Here is a 22,518-nt window from a genome sequence, read left to right as displayed (position 1 = left end):
TTTAATGACCCACTGGGGATTGTGTCAAAATCAAAAGCATATTCTTTAGGAGTAACAGGAAATTGGAGAAGTAACAGAAGTCAGAATAAGACAGTAGATGACCATTTGGATTTAGTACTTGGCTTACAAGTAATATTCCTCTATTAAACAATTTTCTGTACAAAAAATTTCTTATTTTTGTGTTTAATGTCTTCATTATTCCAGATATAATAAGCTAGTTGAGTTACAGTCCTTACTTTAGCTTGTGTGATGTTGTTGTTATAGTTTCCACATAAAAACTGAGTAGCTGTTTTTTTTCCTTCTCTTCTCTCTCAGCCATGAATGCTGACGGAGTTTTCTCTCTTCCAAACGCTGACTTCAGTACCAAGGTCCCCATGGAGCACCTGGACTATGATTTCATTGCAAAATGCAAAGATGTAAAATATCTGGAAAAGATATTACGAATTTTAAGGTAATGTTATAATCATCAATCTTTAGCAAAGAAGAGAGCACATCCAGCCAGTCACAGTCAGAGAAAAAGGACTACACTGGAAAAACAGGCAGATCTCCAACATCTATAAACTAAGGTGTTGATGGCAGCACCACAGCTGATATTTTCCTCCAGGATGGAGTCACAGCCAAACAGGAACAGACCAGTCCTGTTTCTCTGACTGTGACTGGCTGGATGTGCTCTCTTCATCCTCTGGCATGTTTCCTGGACCGGGTCGCCTTTTACAGCTGCTTTTTGTATCTCTGCTTCTGTCGCCTTGAACCCCAGTCGGCCTCAGCAGAGGGCCGCTCACACTGAGCCTGGTTCTGCTGGAGGTTTCTTCCTGTTAAAAGGGAGTTTTTCCTCTCCACTGTCGCTACAAGCATGCTTAGTGTGAGGGATTGCATTCGAGTCAATGAGTCGATGTAATCAACTGGTTTTCCTTAGATAGAAAACTTTGAATCAATTTGACTGTATGATCTGGTGAACTGTAAAGTGCCTTGAGATGACATGTGTTGTGAATTGCTGCTATATAAATAAACTGAATTGAATTGAATAATTTCGGGGCGTCGGTAAAAGTAGTCGACTCCTAATCAGAAAGTTGTGGCTTCAATTCCCATCCTGCGTTGGTAAAGGAGCAAACAGAGTTTCTTTTTAAGTCTTTAAAGTCTCAGTTAATTAAGCAGGATTATGTTGTACAGAGAACAGCTTTTAGAGGTTGTTTCCACAGTCAGTTTGACCATACAGGTTCTACTGTTTATTAATAAATAATTTTAGAATAGATGAGCAATATTGACCGGATGGATTTGAGTCTGATAATGTAGGATTTATTTCATCCCAAGGTCTGGTGAAGAGGGAATATATCCCCATCTGATCAAGTTCTGTGAAAGCCACCTGGAGAAGCTGAGCCCTAAGAGTCGAGCTCTCAGGCAGGGAGTTCCTGTTGCCACAGAGGCCAGCTTCTCTAAAGATGAGTGGAACCAAATCATTGATGACTTAAGGGTATGATACTCAGCATGTTGTGGTTTTAATGCTTTATGAAGAATAGTTTTCTGTCATAAACATAATGTTATGAGTTTCTTTGTTTTTTTGGCAGACATGGGAGGAGGAGACCAAAAACGCTGAAACGCTGCTTAAACAGGAGTCTGTGTTTGATGACCTGGACAGAGCAAAAATACCTCCAGTAAGAAGTTCTAGGTGCTTTGCTCCGGTTAAAGAGGTAAGTTCATTTTAACTAATGTGCAGCATATATATATTTACATACATTTTAAATTAAAAAGCTGCTTTTTTGCTTCAGAAATCATTTCCAAAACAAAGAACAAATCCTCCAAAGCGTTTTCTTCCTCGGGATTATCAGGAATGGGACAAGTGAGCCATTTCTCTGCACCTTCACCTCTAAACATAAAGATGCCTCAATGTAATGATGGAGTGTTTCTATTTCCAGGTTCAACGTTGAGGAGGAATGCAACAAGATAGATGGAGATATGCAGAAAAATGACCCACCTGCCATTCTAAACACAGGACATCCGAACATCCAGAGAGAAGTGGATTCCTCATGTAATGTCATTCTTGCAGATTAATGTGGTGTTGATGCTGTTGAGTGTCTGTGTGAAATGTGTTTGCTGTGTGATCCAGGTCTGTCACAGCAGGAGAAGCTCCTTCTGGCAAATCGGGAGAAGGATAAAGGCAATGAAGCTTTCAGAGCAAAAGATTACGAAGAGGCGGTGGCTTACTACTCCAGGTCAGGTTCCACTAGCACCATAAAGAACCTCCCTATTCTACAAAGTGCTGACAAATAATGTTTTATCTGAGTAAATGGGATTTGATTTTATTCCCTACTTAATATTTGTTATTAACTGAAATTGATGCAGTCAAAATTAGAAGTTTACAAACACAATATAAGAAGGGATATAAACTATTGTGCTCTCTCATCCTCTGACATGGGAGCTGGTTCAGAGCTCGTCTGCCTGGCTGGGTGTTTCCTGGACGGGGCCGCCTTTTACAGTTTCTTCTGTCTGCTTGAACCCCAGTCGGCCTCAGCAGATGGGCGCTCACTCCGAGTCTGGTTCTGCTGGAGGTTTCTTCCTTTTAAAAGGGAGTATTTCCTCTCCACTGTCGCTACAAGCATGCTTAGTGTGAGGGATTGCCTTCGAATCAATGAGTCGATGCAATCAACTGGTTTTCCTTAGATAAAAAACTTTGAGTCAATTTGACTGTATGATCTGGTGAACAAAGTGCCTTCAGATGAGGTGTTTTTAAATGGCGCTGAATAAATAAGTCTAAAGTTAAAATCTCTTTTAGGTTTTTCTCTTTTAGGTCCATTAAAAATGAACACAATTTTTGCTTTATATAAAAATCCAGAATACGGAGAAAATCTGGTTCCATCAGCCAAACACTTGTGGTTGACAACACCTATAAAACCCTCCACTTCCTTTTATTGACACCATTGGAAAGATGAGAAATAAACAAAGTTGTCACATTTCCTCAAGTCTTCTCATGTATGGCTACAGTCCTAAAGTATAGGAAAGTGATGCGTTCCTGTATTGAACTCAAGTTATAAGTCTCTATCCTTGAGTTATAAGTAATAAAAGAGCCACGTAGGACTGTCAGGCCATCATATTGTTTATAAAGGAGATGTGCTCTGATTTAAATCACTTTATTTCTTGCAACAATTTAAAACACGTTATCTAAAGGTACTTTAAGAGTTCAATCATACAGTCAGGTTGGTTCAAAGTTTTCTATCTAAAGAAAATCAGCAGATTGTATCCAGTCATTGACTTTGTAGGATCCGCTCCTCCTCAATAAACATGTGGCGATAGTAGATATTCACACTGTACATTTTTTTGGGCCGATTCTCCAGTCGTGTGAGAATTTTTCGATCGAGCCGAGTTTAAGCCTCACTGTGCGTCATGTAATATACAGGGCGTAACGAGGTGCGATTAGCCTCTTATGACCACCTCCCGATGAGGAATCGTAAGGTCGGGAGAAAATCAAACACGTTTGAAATTTAGTCAGCCGTCATACAGTAAGGTGGTTGTGGGAAAATCCTGCTGTTGAAGCAGAGCTATGAGCTGATTTACCAGAACCTCGAGTACTGCGCATGTGAAAACAGATTGACGAGTCCGGTCAGCGCCATCTCTCGGTACTCAATCCTACATGTGGTTTATGGGCGTGCAGAGTGAGCATGTAGCTCGCATCAGAGCGTCGGGCCGCACAGTGTGATAACATATATTGTGAGCTGTGAACTTTTTAAACATGCGGTTTCGTTGTGCACATTGAGCTGTAGCTGTATGTACTCTGCAGTAATCCCTCACACCATTCATGCATGCAGTAACAGTGGAGAGGAACAACTCCCTTTTAACAGGAAGACACCTCCAGTAGAACCAGATTCATTGTCAGAAACCTTATGTTGAGGCTGACTGGGGGCTTAAAACGAAGTAGAGACACCTTCTCTATGCTAGAGAAGGTAACTTCAACTAGCTCCACAGGAGGTTCTGTCTAGGAAACAATTAGGCAGATAATCTCTGGGCTGCTTTTCATTTCAATAATAAGGACACATGCTGTTAGTGACAGCAAAAGCCGAGCCTATAGATATGTCTAGGAGAGAAACAGAAGGAGAAAGAGGACTAAACACTAAAAAACAGACCCAACTCCATCAAGAAAGTAGTTGTTGTGTCATCCTGGAGGGGGGCATTAATGTCTCAGACTTGATTATCAACTTTAAAACTAAAGCAGATGGCCTTATGAAGAAGCTGATCATTATCCTACATAGGAAAATATCTGATGAAGCCTGAAAGGCCACTCAGACATAAGGAAGCTATCTCAGATATAAGGAAGCTTTCTCTTCAACAATAACATAAAAAAACAACATCTTAGTGATGACGGGGACATGTATGGAGTGATATCCTGTGGTTTAATGAAACTAAAATAAGTCTCCAGCCATAATGTCCATTCCTACGGTTGGAAGAAAAATCCTGGTAAGCTTGCAAGACTGACGAGGACTGTAGGATCAACATTACCTGGAAATGCTGCAGCAACATCTCAAGAAGTCATCCTGAGAAACTACGGCTTGCTCTCAGGCTAACTGGTTTTTCCAAAGTGCTACAAAAAAGTATAGCCTAGAAAAGTGGTTAGCTACACCAGTTTTATCAGCGGAGGAAATCAGTGTTAGAGGCTTGTTGAAGAAAAGTTTGAATCAGGTTATACAGTTTAAGAAGGAGGTTTTACTAAAAATGAAAAAAACTTTTGTGAAGTTTTGATTTTGAGAAAAGCAATGAAGCCTCAAAATAACTATTATTATTATTCTGACATTAAGTACATAAAACCAAATTTGGTATTTTTACCAACAAATAAAATACAAAAGTTTAGTCCGGTTTATTTAAAAAAGGTTTTCTATCTTTGTATGTGATGTATTAAAAACTCCCGGTTTAATCTGTGTGCACTAAACTCATTGGTAAGCAGTGGTTTTGTTTTGTTTTGTTACAGGAGCCTTTCCATCATTCCCACTCTGAGTGCATATAACAACAGAGCCCAGGCAGAGATTTACCTGGAGCACTGGAACGATGCCATGAGAGACTGTCAGCAGGTGCTGGAGCTGGAACCAGGGAATAAAAAAGGTGCTCTGTTTTTAAGACTTCTAAATCTGGAGGATTTTGCATACATGTTTGAAGCTTAATTGAATTAGATTGGTTTCTATTTCTAATTTATGTACTTTGTTTTTTTTAATCAGCCCTTCTGCGGCGTGCTACTGTTTACAATAATATTGGCAACTTTGAAATGGCCTCTAAAGACCTGAGGAAGGTGCTTCAGGAAGAGCCGAACAATGCTGCGGCAACTGTAGGTGACCAAAACATGAGAAACGATCAGTTGGTGCCAGCAGACCACATTTCACTTACTAATGAGAGCATGGGGTTTAGATTAATGGCCTTATGGAGTGAATTTTCTTTAATTATCATTGCACGCAAAGAACCTGTTATATAAAAAAAAAAGCAATCCTGATCTAAAATTTAAAAAGTTTTCAACCGAAAACATTTTTTCAAATCCTTTTTTCATAGATTATTTCTCAAGTTTTCCTTTTTTCTTTTTTCCACAAAACTTGTTTTACAAATTTTATACATAAAACAAAAATTATAATAGATCTTAAACTTAATTTTTTTTTTACTCTTGGTCTGCATGGACGTTTGCAGCAATGTTGTTTTGGTAAATTGGCTCATTAAGGGTGAGCATTTTTCTTGGGCTTCAATGAAAGAATGCAGTTTGTAAAACTCAAACTTAGACTAAAAAAGAATTAAAAATATGAAATCTGTAAAAGAAAAAAAAAAGAAAAACATTTCAAAGCATAAAAAGTAAAATCTTTATTTTAAAATATATATGAAAAAAATGTATTTGAAATGCTTAATGTCCTGTACTTTTATAGCGCTTTTTCAAGTCAGAGGACGACCAAAGTGTTTTACTCTACATTCAGTCATTCACCCATTCACTCACACACTGATGGTGGCAAACTACTTTTCTTACTACTTAAAACTATTTTTTATTTTATTTCCAATTATAAAGATAAACTATATGAGAAAACATCTATTTAGCCACTTTCAGCAGTGATAGTACCCTGTAGAGTAATGTCAGAACCACACACAAAGTGGGTCAGAGATAAGCTGTTTAGGAGAAGGTGCTCCAATCCTGCCCATGTATTAGTAGCCATGTTGATAACTAACACGTTTCATGGTGGTGGCAGCATCATGATGTGGAAAACATGATTAAAATGTTTTGATATAACTAGATGTTAAATTAATGGTGATCACCGAAGAAAACCTGGAAAAAAACATGGAACTTGTTTGGAAATTCCGTTCTTCTCCAGAAGTTTTGACTCATGTATTGACAAACCAATGCCACACCATTCATATTTTAATTGTAAAAAACATTTAAAATATATATATTTTTAATTTCTTTTAATTGGGTGGCTCTTCTATCATGTTACATAAGATCCTGATAAAATACTTTGAGGTTTTCATTTTGTTAAAGGTGCATAGTCACATAAAATGCAGTTACAATTTAATTCAGTTCATTTATATAGCGACAATTCACAACACGTTGTCTAAGTCACTTTACCGAGTCAGTTCAACCAGATCATCCAGTCAGACTGGTTCAAAGTTTTCTACATAAGGAAAACCAGCTGATTGCATCGACTCATTGACTCGAAGGCAATCCCTCACACTAAGCATGCTTGTGGAGATGGTGGAGAGGAAAACTCCCTTTTAACAGGAATAAGCCTCCAGCAGAACCAGGCTTAGTGTGAGCGGCCATCTGCTGAGGGGACAGTAGCAGACATACAGAAAAAAAAGCAGATATACAAAAAATGTAATTATTAATATAATATGGTGATATAGGCCTAAACCAATCCCCCATCCTGATAGTGTTTTGAGCCTAAATAGAATTCCAGAACTGGGAGCGAACAGCAGACATAAACAGATGTGTAAGGCAAGTTTATTTATATAGCGCAATTCAGTACAAAGACAATTCAAAATGCTTTACATGAATTAAAAAACGAAATAGAAGGAAAACAGGTGCATAATAAACATATAATAAACACATAAAACATGATAAAAGCAGGTTGTGAAACAAAAAAAACTGTGGAACCACAACCTTAAACTGTTTTAAACAGCACTTACAGTCTTCTGGGAGTTTGTTTCAGATCAGTGGAACATAGAAACCAAATGCTGCTTCTCTTTTTTGTGGTTCTACAGGTGCTGGTCATAAAATTAGAATATCATGAAAAAGTAGATTGATTTCAGTAATTCCATTTAAAAAGTGAAACTTGTATATTATATTCATACATTACATACAAACTCATATATTTCAGATGTTTATTTTGTTTAATTTTGATGATTACAAATGACAACAAATGAAAATCTCAAATTCATCATATCAGAAAATTAGAATATTGTGAAAAGGTTCAAAATTGATGGCCCCTGGTGCCACACTCTAATCAGCTAATTAACTCAAACCACCTGCAAAAGCCTTTAAATGGTCTTTCAGTCTAGTTCTATAGGCTACACAATCATGGGGAAGACTGCTGACTTGACAGTTGTCCAAAAGACGACCATCGACACCTTGCACAAGGAGGGCAAGACACAAAAGGTCATCGCTAAAGAGGCTGGCTGTTCACAGAGCTCAGTGTCCAAGCACATTAATAGAGAGGCGAAGGGAAGGAAAAGATGTGGTCGAAAAAAGTGTACAAGCAAGAGAGATAACCGCACCCTGGAGAGGATTGTGAAACAAAACCCATTCAAAAATGTGGGGGAGATTCACAAAGAGTGGACTGCAGCTGGAGTGAGTGCTTCAAGAACCACCACACACAGACGTATGAAAGACATGGGTTTCTGCTGTCGTATTCCTTGTGTCAAGCCACTCTTGAACCACAGACAGCGTCAGAAGCGTCTTGCCTGGGCTAAAGAGAAACAGGACTGGACTGCTGGTGAGTGGTCCAAAGTCATGTTCTCTGATGAAAGTAAATTTTGCATTTCCTTTGGAAATCAAGGTCCCAGAGTCTGGAGGAAAAGAAGAGAGGCACTTCATCCACGTTGCTTGAAGTCCAGTGTAAAGTTTCCACAGTCAGTGATGGTTTGGGGTGCCATGTCATCTGCTGGTGTTGGTCCATTGTGTTTTCTGAGGTCCAGGGTCAACGCAGCCACATACCAGGAAGTTTTAGAGCACTTCATGCTTCCTGCAGCTGACCAACTTTTTGGAGATGCAGATTTCATTTTCCAACAGGACTTGGCACCTGCACACAGTGCCAAAGCTACCAGTACCTGGTTGAAGGACCATGGTATCCCTGTTCTTAATTGGCCAGCAAACTCTCCTGACCTTAACCCCATAGAAAATCTATGGGGTATTGTGAAGAAGAAGATGCAATACACCAGACCCAACAATTCAGAAGGGCTAAAAGCCACTATTAGAGCAACCTGGGCTATCATAACACCTGAGCAGTGCCACAGACTGATCGACTCCATGCCACGCCGCATTGCTGCAGTAATACAGGCCAAAGGAGGCCCAACTAAATACTGAGTGCTGTACATGCTCATACTTTTCATGTTCATACTTTTCAGTTGGCCAACATTTCTATAAATCCTTTGTTTTTATTGGTCTTCAGTAATATTCTAATTTTCTGATATGATGAATTTGAGATTTTCATTTGTTGTCATTTGTAATCATCAAAATTAAACAAAATAAACATCTGAAATATATGAGTTTGTATGTAATGTATGAATATAATATACAAGTTTCACTTTTTAAATGGAATTACTGAAATCGATCTATTTTTTCATGATATTCTAATTTTATGACCAGCACCTGTAGTTCTTGGTGCAAAAAAGTTTGGATCAGCTTTCTGTTGCAGTGATCAATTCTACAAAATGCATGAATGAGTTTTTCTAGATCCTGCTTCGACATTAGTTCTTCAATCCTGGAAATGTTCTTCAGGGGATAAAATGCTGACTTAGTAGCTGCCTTTTCGTGCCTCTGAAGGTTCAGGTCTGAGTCCATCATGACGCCTAGATTTCGGCCATAATCAGTGGATTTTAGCAGAAGCAGCTGAAGCTGTGAGCTAACTAGATCTGTCCTATGGTCGGAAAATGCACTGTGGTTCTTCCAAAGTCTGAATTTATTTGGATGTCACTTACCTTAACCAAAACAGTCTCCTTGATGTGCTTTGAAACCTGACTGGAAACTGGTCACATGTAAAGCATCACAGCTCCTTTGTTATTGTAAATATACACAAATAACATTATTTACTAATAAACTGAGCAAATCCAAATAAGAAAAACTAATACTTTAGCAGGACATGGTAATCTTTTGGTAAAACTTTGTATGCAACCAGAGTTAATTATTGCCGTATAAATTATGTGACTATGCAAATTTAAAATGCAAAAACTAAATATTCCTGTTTTTATTTATTTTTTTAATCACTTCCAATGCGTTTTATTTTATTTTATTTGTTTGCTTAGCAACTTCTGTCCAAAATTGAGCAGAAGATGTCAGACTGTCAACCAAGCCAGCGAAGCAAAGGGAAGAAAATCCTAATTGAAGAGGTAGAGGAAGACCTGAGCTTTGCAGAAAAAGAACAGAAGGAGCAGAAAGGTGAGACTAAAACCACACATCAACATTTTTAATTTACAGATTTACACATGGAGACTTGCTTGGTCCTTTTATGCCAGGATTAATTGTGATTAATCATTATTAAAGTAATTGTGAACTAATTCAGCAATCAATTAAACATTAACTGGAGTATAGAGAATCTAACATTAGCCATTAGCTGAAAAAACAACCCACTCACTCACATAAAATTTTGCATATAAGAGGAAAAACCTTTGTTGTAAGTTAATTAAGTGCACTGGTGCAGTCCTAGACCATATGGGGGGAAAGTTAGGAAGATTCCAAGGGCCCTTGACTGAGGGGGGGCCCAAAAGAAGACCAAAAGATATGTCCCACTATATATTGCAAATATGAAAAGAAAACCCAGCAGTTAAATAAATGATCCTTATCTTCTCCCTCATTTTCCAGCAGTAAACAGCAAAATAATGCATAAATATATAGTATTAAAATCTGTGTCATTATTAAAAAAGTTTAGTAAGATTTCTATATTCAGATTAAAGCACAACCATTAAAAGACTGATGATCTCATGAGGAGCCTGAAGCAGCCACACCAAAAATACAGGTTTTGTCTTTACACATATTTATGAATGAAAAGTAAGTTCTCAGGGCTAGCATGAAATAATCTGTCCTTTAATAAAGTTATAGTAAAACCTCACAAGACAATATTTTCACAATCCAAAACCTTTCTTTTAAATTGTACATAGATACAGCTATGGTTTTTTGCATTAACATGATATTATTTTGAGACGATAATTTTAAATTTAAGGTTTTCTAAGGTTTCTGCGTGAGTATACGGGGTTTACACACTTATTTTTCAATCAGCATTGCGTATACCCACTTCTAAATCCCCAGTGATCAGCACTATTAAGCAGAATCTCCAAGGCAAATTTCCCATTTTTTCCTAGAAATGGTGAAGCCATCTCCTATTAATAATTACACTCAGATAAAACACCAAAGGGCTTTACAGAATAAAGAGCAACCATTTTACTATGTCAAAATCAAATCTGTAATCGAGGGTTACAATTCTTTAAGGGCAGTTATCATTTGAATGGCTTTAGCATTTGAGCTCAATTTTAGGGATTCTATATAAATATTAATAGAAGATAATAATATCTGGAAATTTGGTTTTTGTTGTAAATATTTGGAGGTGTGAATATGATATTTACCATAAATAATAAAAAAGTTAACAACATCTAAAAATTCTGTTTTGACAAGTTCACATTTCTCCATCCCAAACAAAACATCTTTATCCATTAGAGTGATATAAGACAAGTAATAAGTAATAAGACAAAATGGTGTCAGTGAAGACGAAGGTGCCTCTTTACGACGGAGTATTAGGGCCAGGTTAGAGATTTTTTAATTTTTTTTATTTTGAGAAAAAATTCGTAACATTACGAAAATAAAGTTGTAATATTATGAGAATTCAGTCATTATACCACAACCAGTTTCAGAAAGAAAGCTTGGAGCTCCGACCAGCATGTGATGGCTGACCAGCTCCACCAATCAGCAACCTGAGTCCACTTTGACATTCTGCCCAATTTGATGCTGGTGCTAAAAGATTTCTTTATTTGTCAAACCAGAGCCAAAGTATAACTTCACATAATAGTCAACATTCCATATTTTAGGGAAGAAAGTGCTTCTTGTAATTGTTATAAAATACAACTTGTGTCTTGTAATTTTAGAACTTTATTCATTTAATATTATTACTTTATTCTCACAATTTTAGGACTATTCTTATTGTGACTTTCTTCTCGTAATATTACGACTTTATTCTCGTGATGTTACGACTTTATTCTTGAAATAGAGGAAAAGAAAATCTCTAGCCTTTGCCCTTATACTCGGTCGTACCTCTTCGCACATAGCCAAAGACGGTGGTACAACTTTGGATGTAGACATTAACTATGCTAGGTGGGCGTGGCCATTTTTATTGTTAGATGTCGTAAATTATGTTAATAACATGTCAAGGCTCGACAGTACTGAGTTAGGAGGACAAGTCACTGCTAATGTGTTGGAAATCAATTGTTTATGTTAAATATTATGTTAAATTTAGTTTTATTGAATCATTTGAATGATGACTTCCAATCGTCGTATAAATATATATATATACGGTATATATATCCAGCATATATGGATATACACTCACCGGCCACTTTATTAGGTACACCTGTCCAACTGCTCGTTAACACTTAATTTCTAAGCAGCCAATCACATGGCGGCAACTCAGTGCATTTATGCATGTAGACATGGTCAAGACAATCTCCTGCAGTTCAAACCGAGCATCAGTATGGGGAAGAAAGGTGATTTGAGTGACTTTGAGCGTGGCATGATTGTTGGTGCCAGAAGGGCTGGTCTGAGTATTTCAGAAACTGCTGATCTACTGGGATTTTCACGCACAACCATCTCTAGGGTTTACAGAGAATGGTCCGAAAAAGAAAAAACATCCAGTGAGCGGCAGTTCTGTGGGCGGAAATGCCTTGTTGATGCCAGAGGTCAGAGGAGAATGGCCAGACTGGTTCGAGCTGATAGAAGGACAACAGTGACTCAAATAACAACCCGTTACAACCAAGGTGGGCAGAAGAGCATCTCTGAACGCACAGTACGTCGAACTTTGAGGCAGATGGGCTACAGCAGCAGAAGACCACACCGGGTGCCACTCCTTTCAGCTAAGAACAGGAAACTGAGGCTACAATTTGCACAAGCTCATCAAAATTGGACAATAGAAGATTGGAAAAACGTTGCCTGGTCTGATGAGTCTTGATTTCTGCTGCGACATTCGGATGGTAGGGTCAGAATTTGGCGTCTACAACATGAAAGCATGGATCCTTCCTGCCTTGTATCAACGGTTCAGGCTGGTGGTGGTGGTGTCATGGTGTGGGGAATATTTTCTTGGCACTCTTTGGGCCCCTTGGTACCAATTGAGCATCGTTGCAACGCCACAGCCTACCTGAGTATTGTTGCTGACCATGTCCATCCCTTTATGACCACAATGTACCCAACTTCTGATGGCTACTTTCAGCAGGATAATGCGCCATGTCATAAAGCTGGAATCATCTCAGACTGGTTTCTTGAACATGACAATGAGTTCACTGTACTCAAATGGCCTCCACAGTCACCAGATCTCAATCCAATAGAGCATCTTTGGGATGTGGTGGAACGGGAGATTCGCATCATGGATGTGCAGCCGACAAATCTGCGGCAACTGTGTGATGCCATCATGTCAATATGGACCAAACTCCCTGAGGAATGCTTCCAGCACCTTGTTGAATCTATGCCACGAAGAATTGAGGCAGTTCTGAAGGCAAAAGGGGGTCCAACCCGTTACTAGCATGGGGTACCTAATAAAGTGGCCGGTGAGTGTATATATATACATATATATGTATATATATATATATATATATATATATATATATATATATATATATATATATATATATATATATATATACATATGCGACAGCAGCAACATCAAGAAGAAAGAACACGAGAAGCTTGAGAAATATCAAGGGCTAAAAGAGGAGCTAGAAAAGATGTGGAAAGTAAGAGCAGCAGTGGTGCCAGTGGTAATTGGAGCACTGGGGGCTGTGACCCCCAAACTTGGAGAGTGGCTACAGCAGATTCCAGGTAAAACATCAGAGGCCTCTGTCCAGAAGAGCGCAGTCCTAGGAACAGCTAAGATACTGCACAGAACCCTCAAACTCCCAGGCCTCTGGTAGAGGACCCGAGGATGAGGATGTCACATACCACCCCACGAGGGGTGAGAAAAAACAGTTTATATATATATATATATATATATATATATATATATATATATATATATATATATATATATATATATATATATATATATATATACGTGTATATATCTAACGAGTTACACTGAAATAGTCTATATTTCAATTTCAAGAGTTTATCAACTTTTCTGTTTGTCCATTGGTTTTGAGGCATTTGATTTTTATTTTATTTTTTGGGGGGAGGTTTATGGCACTACTGGCTCGTAGGCTGACAGGAAATGGGTTGTGCACGCTAACCACTGCTCCACCTGCACGCCCGTTGATTTTTATTTTTAAATCTAAGTTCAAATATGAAAAAAGATTTCAATAATTCACGTCTAAAATCTTTTATTTAAATAAATGTTTAAAAATAACTCAAACACCATGTTTGCCTCATCTGTATTTTATATCCATGCAGGCTGCCTGTGTGATCAGTATACCAACAGACTGCTCTTATGTTAATTTTAATAGTGGCCACACTAACTGTTACCAATCAGCTGTTCAAAGAACAAAAGAAACTCCTGACTTGCTAAGAGAGAGAACAGGTGTGATAGATGTGGACTCAGGAATAAGGAACAGTTCACTCAGAATCCATAATTGTCTCTCAGTATTCTGTGGGCCAGCCTGAACATATTAAGCACAGGTTTGCATTCAGACCTGCTAGCTGTGAAACGGTTGATGGAGCTTGCTGGATATTTTCAGGAGGCTTAACAGTAAATCTTGTACATCAGCACCACATCGGCAGCTCCTAAAAACTTCAAGCCAATTTGTCAGAGATTCTCTGTGGGCTCTAAAAATGGGACAACATAAGTGCGACAGAGGAAATTCCCCTCCCCCTTGTCCCTCGTGTTTTTATTATTTTTTTTAAGATATGTTCATGTGAGTAATTCCCTCCCCCATTAAGAGCTTTCGTAATTGACTGCACAGGGTTAGTGTTTCCTGGAACTCCCTGTTTGAAGTGTGCTGTGTTTCAACCCTTCCCCCTCAGCTCTGACGTAACCACTGACTCTTTCCTGTGGGTTTCTCTCTCTCTCTCTCTTCCTTCTAGCCTGTCCGGTTCAACCCAGCCAGCCTGTGGGAGGGGAGGAGAGCTCAGCTGCTCCTGCTGAAAGGGGAGACATGGGAAACGCTCAAAAAAAGCCCCACAGCAGAGGGGACGGGGGTCCACACAGCGAGTCCAGCAACTCGCACCACGGGCACTGGAAGGGCAAAGGGGCGACCTCTGATAAGTACAAAGTCCCAGAGGAATCAAAGGAGAAGGTGGCCAATGGATCAAGCAAGAGGGGCTCGACAGCTTCGGCGCAAGGTGATAAGAAGAGCAGCAGCAGTAAGGCGGCTACAGGTGGGAAAAAGGCAGAGGAAACTGTCAATCTGGACGCCCCGTGCGGAGCCCTGCCACCACACCTCTCCCGGCTAAAGAACGAAGGAAACCTGCTGTTTAAAAATGGACAGTTTGCCGACGCATTAGAGAAATACTCACAAGCCATTCAGGGCTACGCCGATTCAGGTGAGTCCTCACTGTCGACACGTCCTGCTGTGATTAGATCTAAGGTGGCAGGTAAGTGTGTGAGAAGTTAACTTCAGGGATCTGCTGGAATAGAAGTGTCAGAAATGTGTTATAAACATGTAGGAACAAGAAACGGATGAGTCAGAATCAAACCGCCTCTTGTCTCCTCATTAGCCGAAGACTTTTCTCTGTGTTTTAATCACCAGTGAGACTTTGGTGACCACTTTGGCTGAAAATCAAAGGTTAGAAGGTGTCAGCCATTACTGCTGGTGCTTCTCTTTGATTCCCCATCATCTGAATGAAAATATTTAATAAAAAAATGCATAAGTCTCCCTTTGTCAAAGGGAAATGCTGTGGAGTGTCAGCTCCTGCAGTGGCTGCAGCAGCTATGGCTATTTCAGGAACAGCCAGTACATTTATCTGGTGGTGCGTTTAATGACTGTATGCCCTGAGCACTGCGTCACTGTTCTGTCTGTTTCAGCCTGGGCTAAGCATCTCAGCTTTGGTCCGTCCAGGTCACATGACCACTAACCACTCACTGTGAACCTGGATCTGTCGCACTGCTGCTGTCATTTTTTACAGGAAGGGAGAGGCTGGATGGCAGAGAGCTCGTCCGCCACTGGAGGCATGCAGAGTTGATCTGGTTCATAGTGGAAGCACTTCTACACTTCATATGAGTGTATACAGACATACACGTCTCATAATGCATGCAGGCTCTCTACTGCTGCAGTTACAGAAAGCATTTGCTGAGACATCATCATAGCTGCTGCGTTGCGTCGCTATCCCTAATCTGATTTGATTTGAAGAGCTGGTATGCTAAGCTGCTCTGCTGGTATTTAGTGCAACAGAGGAATGATGCTTCGTCTACAACAGGCAGGCTTTCTTCATAAGTCAGCCGCTGTGATGAAATGTTAACAAAAAAGAGCTAAGAAAGAGGAAACGTAAAAAAATATTGGCTGCTAAGAGAAGCTGCTGCATTTTGAGAAGAGAAACTCTTATTTTTAACAAGAATTTTCTGGATCATTTGGTGGATGCTAGTAAAAGATGTTAATGTTTAACGTGTGCATTTGAATTGTTTTTCCTTTTTATTGTTTTTTCCTTGGTTATGACCTTTATGGATGCTGGTAAAGATTCTCAGTCATCCAGGTCATAGTCATTCCAAAAAAGTTAAAAAAACAATCCGTTGGACTTTGTTTCCAAGGTTGAAGACGTTTCCTTTTCCATCCAGGAAGCGTTTTCAATTCAAAATGTCAGAAATAGCGTTAAGTTTGAGGCTTTATACAGTAGCGCAACAAAGCCTTGTTTTTGTTTAGAAAACATGCAAATTAAAACAGATGAAGGTGTCCACCACTTTGGAATGGAGGTCGTTTGGCTTCTTTTGTGAGCTTGTAATGCTCCATACCTGTCTAAGTCTCTGAAAGGGGGGTCGTTAAAGGGATTTGTTGAATAGGCGATTTCTTTTCTTCCCCAGTAAAGGTGCTGGGGCTGATGAAGGAATTAACTCGATTGCTGCATTATAGGTTTTTGACAGCTGGAATCCACCCCCTCCGTTTAACGTTGTTTTTTCTTTCTTAACATAGATGGCCTCCTTCATGCCCCTCTCAAACCACCTTATTTTCTTTGTCCAAAATGTGAACATTCTGGTCCTCAAAAGAATGTCCTTTGTCCATAAGCTGTAGGTGGACACCGTCTCATCCCGAGAAGGTGGCTCTCCTGTGTTGGGCCATGCGTCTGTGGAGAGATTGTTTGGTTTATCTAATATAAAGATCAGAGCATTCCTCACTGCATTGAACTGCATACACCTCTCCGTTTTTTTAGGATACACTAGTCTCTGTTTAAGGGTCTTGTTTGGTTTGAAATGTACTGGGATGTTGTGTTTGGAGAAAAGACTCCAGCAACAACCTTTATGGATTTTTTTAAAGCAGGAATAGGTGCAGAAGTTATGTTTCCTTTAAAGTTTAAAACACACAAACTCAGATACACTGGGTTAAAGTACTTTAGATGGTTTTGGAGAAACCAAAAACGTTTTTGAGGCAATAACAGTGTCTGGAATCTGGCTTTTCACCACTGGTTGGTTTCAAGGCAAAAAACAGAATTTCCAGTCTGGTTTTTCCACAAAACTGGTCCTCCTCTGTCTTCTGGTTCTCCCTCTGGTGAAAGGAAAGCGCTCAGGTTTGTGAGACGCAGAACAAAAAAATCTTTCAGCTAAACTGAAATATGCCGCCAGCTACAATAGATAAAAGTATATTTAGAGCAGTCGCAGTGAAGATAAAGATCACTTCACCTCAGGGGCAATAAACTCCAGTCCTGCTACATTTAGACGTTTCTCTAAATGTAGAAAACCTGATTCAGGAGACTGCGGTTATGCATAAGCCTGTAGATCAGCCATCCATGGGAATCAGGAGGAGAATGCCTCATGCCAGTACGGTGGCATCATGCTGAGGGCCTGAGGTGACAAAACATGGAATAATGAAACAGAGCAGCACTTTCAGATTATGAAAACACCTCAGTGACATGTTGGTTAAAACTTCTGAATGATTTAACAGGTCAAACATCCCAAACACTTAAAACCAGTTTAACCTGAAAATGTTCAAGTGAATCGTATCTCAGCAGCTCTCTAAAGGATGTTTGACCAAACATTAGGGAGTCGTATGTGTATTAGTGACCCTGCATCTATAAATCTGATTGTTCAGCTTTAGTATCGAACAAAATAACACATGACATTAGAAAATGATCTGAAAATAAGTGCATTTGTCTTTAATTTGAGCAGATTAATAAGATGATCTGCAAATGGAATCAGTTGTGTTGCCATAAAATAAGATAATTTAGTTTTAGTTTTTCTCATTCTAAACATCAATCATCTTAAAGGTATAGCCGAAGATTTTCTTTTTCCAGGTGGATCATCTAAATAAGTGGTCCTCCTAACTGTCGATCATTCTTTTGATATGTTTACTTAAGGCCGTCATTTGTGCTCGTCCTCATTTTCACTTACCAGCGGTGAGTCTGACATAAGCCGGGCTGACACTGTACGATTTTTTTTGCCATTTTCGGGCCGACTTTCCAGTCGGTCGAGAATTTTTCAATCGGGCCAACTTTCATGGTGATCGTGTGTCATGTAGAGTACAGGGGGTAACAAGGAGCAATCAGCCTCTCACAACCACCTCCCGATCAGGAATTGTGAAGTTGGGAGAAAATCAAACTTCAGTCGGCCATCGTAAGGTGGTCGTGGGCTAATTGCTCAGTGCGCAAACAAAGAGCCTTCTTCCCCTCAGATGTAAACACAGAAGCATGGTGGGGGTGCAATGAGTGAAATGGAGTTCTTTCTGTAAAATTGACAGACTGTAGTAGCATGTTTGCTCAGCCTTGTCTTTGTCCAAATACGTTGTTGCCTTTTTTTTTCTTTTTAGGGCTTTCAGCTCAAAATTGCACAAATTACCATGGTAGCGTGTTTCGTTCTAGTGAGCTTCATATTCCTTTCCTACTCATTTGGCTTCTGGACAGATGAGTCTGAGTAGCGCCATCTCACTGCGGTCGGAGCTGAGTCTGACGTGGTTTTTAGATGTTAAGTGTGAGCAGGTAGATTGCATCAGAGCATCGTGCTGCACAGTGTGAGAGCATGCATTTGGAAACCCTGTGGTTTCGTCGTACAGTAGCTGCGTGCAACGATTGAAAAAATCCCACAGTGTATGCCCGGCTATAGTGGAAAAATCTTCTTTTGGAAAGTAAGCCTGAATGAGCGATGCAAACAGCAACTCTTAAACAGCTTGCACAAGAAGAAATGGTTCATGCACGCTCTCGACGCGTTTAATAGGCCTTCCCTCTCATGAGCGGGTACAGGGTTGTGCATGTGCATTTTTTTTTTAAGTGGAGAGGGTGGGTCTTTTAAAAAAAAAAAAAAAAAAACTCCACTATACCTTTAATTAATCTGTAAATTAATTCTCAAACAACTTCTCAAAACAAGGGGAAAAACACAAAAAAAACACACACACACAAAAAAACTGACTCACTTATATTTAATTTTTTACGAGGATGGACACCTAAAAATTGAGATATAAACACAAACTAAAACAGTTTTTTTCGAACTCATCCGTGAAAACTTGCTCTTGTTATCTTTAGACCCACAAAGTTCTCCAGCTGGTATGAAAGTCTCTACAGTATTTTCTTTCCTGCGCCATAAACTGCCTAATAGCGTTAGAAGATGGTGCAGTGATTAGTGGCGCATGCAAACCTTTTTAAGCTGCTGTCATTCCACCTTTAAATGGTCTCTCTCCACACAGGTATCGACAGTCCTCAGGATCTGTGCATTCTGTATTCGAACAGAGCAGCGTGCTACCTGAAAGATGGCAACAGCCAAGACTGCATACAGGACTGCACGAGGTGAGAAAGGCGCGAGAACGGCTAATCCAACATGATGAGAGAGAAGCTACAGTAGCTGATCCCAGTCATTAAAGGAAGGCGTGCTGAGATGTGCTCTGAGGGATGAAAATAACCTCCCATTTACAAGCCCTAAAACACTTACATGCTTACATAGAGGACTGGATTACAGAGAAGAAGCCAGGTTTAGAGATCTATACTGATATGTAATGTATTAAGTAACACAGATAGCGAGGGATCATGAAGTGACCCTCATCCTGGTACATAAACACAAGCTCTACCTCTTGCGTTTGTTGCAGAGGCCTCAGACTTGATCCTTTGTGCTTTTCTATTTATACTAACCAGAGCCCTGGAGCTGCAGCCATTCTCCCTCAAGCCCCTCCTGCGGCGGGCCATGGCTTATGAGTCGCTGGAGCGGTACAGAAAGGCCTACGTGGATTACAAGACCGTCCTGCAGATAGACATCAGCGTGCAGGCGGCACACGACAGCGTCAACAGGTAGTCTGTCAGCGCGGCTGAGATGAACACAAAGACTCATTTACTCCTTTATCTGCACTACCTCTAATGTTTGAACCTTTACATTTCCAGAGGCTTACTTAAAAGGATAAACACACCCAAGTTTATTGAGTCTCGCAGAGATTTATTTTTTATCTTGGGGGATAATTATGGCTGATAAAGTACATGTGCTTTAGTTTTATGCAATACATACAGTTGTACTTCCATCTTAGGTTAGAGGAAGTTAACACCACTTGCTCAAAATCACCCGAACACTCAAAGATAGAGTAAAATAAAGTAATGTAGATAAATAATGAGTGAAGTAATGGCTGACATTTATGTTTTGGATTTCAAAAGTAGCATCAAATGATTTATGAAGGTCTGATCAAACATGGTGCCCCCCCCCCCACCCAGAATCACCCGAGTGCTGATCGAGCAGGACGGCTCAGAGTGGAGAGAAAAACTTCCAGACATCCCCCTGGTGCCTCTATCAGCTCAGCAGCATCGGAGAGAAGAGCCCCCCAGCGAAGAGGTCCTGCAGGCTCGAGCACAAAAAGCCAGCGAGGATGCAGGTGTGTTTAAAGGTCCCAGAGCTGCTCACTGTAATCCACTTTATTTAACTTTCTGGATTATTTCAGGTCACATTTATTCTGACATTTCTATTATGCTAAAGGATGATTAGGCAGCCATATAACAGTTTATTGGCTGTTACAGATTTGCTCTGAGATGAGATTAGACACCAGTTGACTTTATTCAGTTCCTTCCTTTTAAAGCTAAATGGGTTGGATTTTATTACAGGCTATCACAGCAAAAAAGTCCTGAATATGGAGGGAACTTTGTTCCAGTATTGTTGCAAACGAAAAAACACATTTTCTAAATGGAAATAAAAAAATATGTAATCCAGAAATGAGAAAAATCTTACTCAAAAAAAAAAAGTTTTAAGAGTAGATTTGCTCTGTTCTTAGATTTTATGTTTTTTAATTGTTTTATTTTTTCAATTTTCCATTGTTTCTATTTTTTTATTTTATGTTATTTTCTGAATGTTTTTATTTTTACAGATTTTAGTTTTTTCCCTCAAAATTTCTTTATTTCAGATACAATCTTACAAGTTTGATTATTTTCAAACTGCTTTCTTAAGATTACTTTCTCTTCACTTCTGGGGCGGGCTTTCCTCTTTCCTCTTTTCCTCCTATGAGGTTGGCTGAAATTCGGGATGGGGCGTGCGCGGGTGGGTGGGTAGGCTGACTTACATGTACAGTAATAAAAAATTGCATTTTCCAAGCTTGTCACATCTAGGCCTATGCTATTCAAATCTTTAGTAGTACTTACTACTAGCATGCAATTTCACATCCAACTCTCCACCGTGAGAAACGCCAAACTTTTTTCTGTACAGTTTACAGAAAGCCTTCGATTCATCTGTCAATGAATTGGTAATCCATGAATATTTCCCCTCCCATTCCTTCCTGTACCTGCATTGTCGCTTCTGTTTTTTACTTGTGTGGTGGGGCTCTTCGTCTGCATGTCGCTATGGTCAGTGACAGTGAAAATTTGCGCCGGTCATCATTCGTGCCTGTTGTTGCAATTAAATGGAATTCAAATGTCAGAAAGATAACAATATAGATACATTGTAGCCGTGGCGACACGCAGCCACTTAAAGTCGGCTGTTCCAACCATTGCATTTCTGAATTCTCCCAAGTGGTGCCCGACTTTACACGAGTGAATAAAGTGAATGTGATTGGTCGATTGTTGTGGTGTAAAGTTAGCAGGCAAGTTTGATTGTGGCTGGTTTTTCGGAAGCATCCTGCTAACCAGTTAGCAACTTAGTGCTAGTAGGTTCCCAATGGGAAATTCCATTGGGGCCAAGTAGCACTAAATTGGTGACTTAGAAACGACACTGTCAAGGAACGCTATGGACAGAGGAAACATGCAAGAGGAGAAGAGTTTAGTGTCGGAGGTCGTGGATGAGTCTCCTCCATCATACATTTTTTATTTAGAGGAGAAAGGTGGGGACGAAGATGTTGTGGAAGAGGACGCCATGGCGGCAGAAGCTTGGTTTGGTGTAGAAGGCTTACAGCCCTTGCCTCACAACGCTGCCAGTTCTGTTAGCTCTACGCCTGCTGAAGACACAGACGTCCATCCCCGTGAACACTGGGACGGAACTCAATGGGAAAGGAAATTACTCTTATTTCAAACGTTGTGTATATTAGCTGCAACATATGAATCAAGATGCTGTGACCGAAAAATTTGATTGACAGATGACCCTTGATATATGATTGGTCGAATTTAGGTGTTCAGGGTGACATATAACTAACTGGCCTGCATAAGATAACGAAAAAAAAAAAAACAGATTTTAAGACAGGATTTTTTTTTTTTTATAGAAATTTTCTAACTTTTGGGACAATATGGTCTGATTAAGACTACATTTATATACATGTTGAAGCCAGAATGGTTTGAAATTTAAATATGACTTCCCTATGACTTTAACATAATTGGGGCGGCACAGGCGGCAGTAGCAAATAGTTTGAGAGGTGTACCTTGGGTTAAAAAGTTATTATTTGGTATAAGTTCAAATTTCGGGTAATGCACAGACAAATGCGGGACAAAAGCTTAGAATTCGGGACTGTCTGGTCACCCTACTCTGGAGTGAGGAGCAAAGATACGTTTCTATTGGTCTGCATGGATCTTAGCAACAACATTAGTCAATGTGTGCATCAAGCAAGCATCTGTTTTGGCCTTAAAGAGAATGTGAACTGAAA

The 22,518-nt window shown here is 39.6% G+C and overlaps 1 protein-coding gene across 1 annotated transcript in view; it reads left to right on the top strand.

Annotated features, from left to right (window-relative positions):
* The first annotated feature begins 317 nt into the window (after window positions 1-317).
* Window positions 318-22,518, top strand: part of spag1b (sperm associated antigen 1b) — a 29,564-nt gene continuing 7,363 nt past the window's right edge. Inside the window, exons 1-13 of the mRNA XM_038291853.1 lie at window positions 318-451; window positions 1,312-1,471; window positions 1,566-1,688; window positions 1,767-1,837; window positions 1,914-2,026; window positions 2,105-2,210; window positions 4,955-5,085; window positions 5,199-5,305; window positions 9,469-9,601; window positions 14,435-14,893; window positions 19,171-19,270; window positions 19,613-19,765; window positions 20,177-20,334. Of these exons, the coding sequence (XP_038147781.1) occupies window positions 318-451; window positions 1,312-1,471; window positions 1,566-1,688; window positions 1,767-1,837; window positions 1,914-2,026; window positions 2,105-2,210; window positions 4,955-5,085; window positions 5,199-5,305; window positions 9,469-9,601; window positions 14,435-14,893; window positions 19,171-19,270; window positions 19,613-19,765; window positions 20,177-20,334 (1,948 nt within the window). The remainder of the gene's footprint in view (window positions 452-1,311; window positions 1,472-1,565; window positions 1,689-1,766; window positions 1,838-1,913; window positions 2,027-2,104; window positions 2,211-4,954; window positions 5,086-5,198; window positions 5,306-9,468; window positions 9,602-14,434; window positions 14,894-19,170; window positions 19,271-19,612; window positions 19,766-20,176; window positions 20,335-22,518) is intronic.

Source organism: Cyprinodon tularosa, unplaced genomic scaffold, assembly GCF_016077235.1.
Source record: "Cyprinodon tularosa strain WSP-4 unplaced genomic scaffold, ASM1607723v1 ctg301, whole genome shotgun sequence".
NCBI lineage: Eukaryota > Metazoa > Chordata > Actinopteri > Cyprinodontiformes > Cyprinodontidae > Cyprinodon > Cyprinodon tularosa.
This window is presented reverse-complemented; position numbering and strand designations above follow the sequence as displayed.